This window comes from Fulmarus glacialis, unplaced genomic scaffold (genome assembly GCF_000690835.1).
Source record: "Fulmarus glacialis isolate BGI_N327 unplaced genomic scaffold, ASM69083v1 scaffold34408, whole genome shotgun sequence".
NCBI lineage: Eukaryota > Metazoa > Chordata > Aves > Procellariiformes > Procellariidae > Fulmarus > Fulmarus glacialis.
The window spans coordinates 270-3,946 of NW_009229460.1; the positions used below are offsets into that span (position 1 = coordinate 270).

The 3,677-nt window shown below is 44.3% G+C and overlaps 1 protein-coding gene across 1 annotated transcript in view; it reads left to right on the forward strand.

Moving 5' to 3' along the window:
* Nucleotides 1-3,063, forward strand: part of PCDH20 (protocadherin 20) — a gene marked incomplete at its 5' end in the record, with an annotated part of 3,194 nt that extends 131 nt beyond the window's left edge. The window contains 1 exon segment of the mRNA XM_009583867.1: nucleotides 1-3,063. This exon segment is cut by the window's left edge and continues 20 nt beyond it. Within this exon segment, the coding sequence (XP_009582162.1) occupies nucleotides 1-2,621 (2,621 nt within the window).
* Nucleotides 3,064-3,677: the final 614 nt, after the last annotated feature.

A 3,677-nucleotide genomic window follows, 5' to 3' on the forward strand; every position in this document is an offset into this window, starting at 1 on the left:
TGCGGCCCCCCACGGCAGGGGGGCAGCCCCCTCCGGCCCCCCAGCCCCCACGCTCCTTCACCCTGGCCTCCCGTGGCTTGGGGGGACAGTACGTGCGGCTGGACAACCGCTCTGGAGAGCTGCACACCTCGGCCGTGGAGATCGACCGGGAAGCTCTGTGCGTGGAGAGCAGTGGGGCTACTGTCTTTGGAGGAGCAGCTGCTGTCTCCTCCTCCTCCTCACCCTCATCCGAATCATGCCTGCTGCTGCTGGATGTGATCTCCTCCTCCTCCTCACCCTCATCTGAATCATGCCTGCTGCTGCTGGATGTGCTGGTGCTGCCGCAGGAGTACTTCCGCCTGGTGAAGGTAAAAATTGCTATCCGGGATGTCAACGACAATGCGCCCCGCTTCCCTGTGCCCCACATCCACCTCTCGGTGCCCGAGAATGCACCTGTGAACACCCGCCTGGCTATCGAGCACCCCGCCCTTGACCCCGATGTGGGCACCAACGGTGTCCAGACCTACCGCCTGCGAGATAACTATGGTGTCTTCACGCTGGATGTGGAGGAGAATGAGAGCGGGGAGAGGACTCCCTATCTGATTGTCATGGGGGCTCTGGACAGGGAGGCACGGGAGGAGTATGTCACAGTCATCGTTGCTGAGGATGGGGGGACTCCTCCGCTTGTGGGCAGTGCCACCCTCACTATTGGCATCAGTGACATCAATGACAACTGCCCCCAGTTCAGCGACTCACAGCTCAACGTCACTGTTTATGGGAATTCCAGTCTAGGGACACACGTCGTCACTGTCCACGCAGTAGATATGGACCTTGGATCCAATGCCCAGATCACCTACTCCTACAGCCAGAAGGTCCCCCAGCCATCCAGAGACTTGTTCCATCTGGACGAAAGCACAGGAAGCATCACGCTCTCCAGTAAAGTTGATGGAGACACCCCAAGGCTCCACAGGCTGATCATATTGGGCAACGGTCCTGGTTGTATCCCTGCCGTGATCACAGTGCTAGTGACCATCATCAAAGTCATGATGAGGCCACCTGAAGTTGTCCCTCGTTTCATAGCTAATGAAGCGGAAGGGGTGGTGTACTTAAAGGAACTGGAGCCTATCAACACACCGATAGCATTTTTTACTATCAAAGACCCTGATGAAAAATACAAAGTCAATTGCTATTTGGATGGTGACGGGCCTTTCAGACTTTCACCATACAAGCCATACAATAACGAATACCTGTTAGAGACCACAAAGCCTTTGGACTATGAGACACAGCAGCTGTATGAAATCTCTGTAGTTGCGTGGAACTCAGAAGGATTTCATGTCAACAAAATAATCAAAGTACAGGTTCTGGATGACAACGACAACTCGCCAGTTTTCTCTCAACCGTTGATAGAATTATCCATTGAGGAGAACAATGTTCCCAATGCTTTTTTGACCAAACTGCATGCTACAGATGCTGACAGCGGAGAAAGAGGGCAAGTGTCCTATTTTTTAGGGTCTGATGCCCCTTCCTATTTTTCTTTAGATAAAACAACAGGAGTTCTGACAGTTTCCACCCAACTGGACAGAGAAGAAAAAGAGAAATACAGATATACCGTCAAAGCAGTAGATTCTGGGTTCCCTCCAAGAGAATCAATAGCAACTGTCGCCATCACTGTATTGGATAAAAATGATAATAGTCCAAGATTTATCAATAAGGATTTCAGCTTTTTCGTGCCAGAAAACTTTCCAGGTTTTGGTGAAATTGGAGTTATAAGTGTCACAGATGCTGATGCAGGGCAAAATGGATGGGTTGCCCTTTCAGTTCTGAATGGAAGTGATATTTTTGTCATAGATACTGGAAAAGGAGTTTTGAGAGCTAAAGTCTCCCTGGACAGGGAGCAGCAAAGCTCCTATGTTCTGTGGATCGAAGCAATTGATGGTGGTGATCCTGCCCTCTCCTCTACTGCAAAAATAACTATCCTTCTTCTGGACATAAATGACAACCCCCCTCTGGTCTTATTTCCTCAATCTAATACGTCTTATTTGTTGGTCCTTCCTTCTACCCTTCCTGGGTCTCCCATCACTGAGGTCTATGCTGTCGATAAGGACACTGGCATGAATGCAGTCATAGCTTACAGCATCATAGGAAGAAGAGGCCCTCGACCAGAGTCATTTAGGATTGACCCTAAAACTGGTAATATCACCTTGGAAGAGTCCCTGATGCAAAATGACTATGGCCTCTATCGGCTGCTTGTAAAAGTTAGCGATCACGGCTATCCAGAACCTCTCCATTCCACCGTCATGGTGAACCTTTTCGTCAATGACACTGTTAGCAATGAGAGCTACATTGAAAGTTTGTTAAGAAGGGAGCCTGATATCAGTATAGAAGAAAAGCAGCCGCAAATATCCATAGAGCCTACACATAAAAAAATGGAGTCAGCATCCTGCATGCCTACCTTGGTAGCTCTGTCAATAATAAGCTTGGGTTCAATCGCTTTAGTAACAGGGATGGGCATTTACATCTGTCTAAGAAAAGGAAAAAAGCATCACAGAGCAGATGAAAACTTGGAAGTACAAATCCCATTAAATGGAAGAATTAACCTGCACATGTTGGAGAAGAAACCAGTGGAGATTTCTAACATTTGACGTTTCTTTGTGGATAAATCCAACATCTGAAAAGCCTTGGACAGCTCTTGTATTGGCAGAGGTTGCAATGAAGGACTGCTAATTTATAACTTAATGATATTATAATTGTAAATAGCTGTTTACAATTTTTTAAATTGAAATTCAGTGTACAGCTTTTTTATGAAACCTTAGTACTAACAGCTAGCACCCTGTCTATAAAAACATGGACATCATTTGCAGCTTTCATAAATCAATAAGATCAGTGATCCTAAAAAAGGGGAAGGTAAGATGATTCTTTAAACTCAAGTTTTAAAAGTCTTTTTAACCACAAGAGGGCATCAGATGCTCCTGAGCAGGGAACTGTTCGAGGTCCTGTCCATGAGATAAACATAGAGTATATTTTAAATATATTGGTTTTAATATAAAATACACATTGGCATACAGACATTTAACCACAAAAAAAAAGAAATGTCTGTCCTGATGTATGTATAATTAAAAGAATAAAGACATTACAATGCACTAGTAATAATAAAAAAAAAAAGAAGAAAAAACCAGAATGTTTATTACCTCAGAAGTAAAGCTTATACGGTAGGATAGAAAAGGCATTAACAAGAAGTGCAATTCCTGTTGAGCAAGAATGCAAGATATTGTAATGAGAATCTGAACTGCTGTGACATATCATCTTTCATTTGCTCCAGATTTCACCCACATTATCATTTGCTCCAGCAATCTGGTGGTCATTTTTATGGAAAATTATATTTAATATTTCCTACAGAAAATAATGACAGAACCCCATGCTCATCCTCGTAAACATGCCAGATGCAAGGAGGCAAGGGAATGGCTAAATCCTTAGTTGTCACAGAAGTGGTGATATTTTTTGTACTTTGAGCAGTCTGTCAGTAGTACTCTATCAGTTTGGTTGTGTAATAGATTTTTTCATGTGATACTTCTGAATCTGATCTGCCAGATGAAAACAAAATCGCTTCATATTCTAAGGAATTATAGGACTTAGTTTATTCTGACTGTTGTTCCTTTCTGGATTGGTATTTCATGTGAAAGATCTCGTTTCTGACTTTT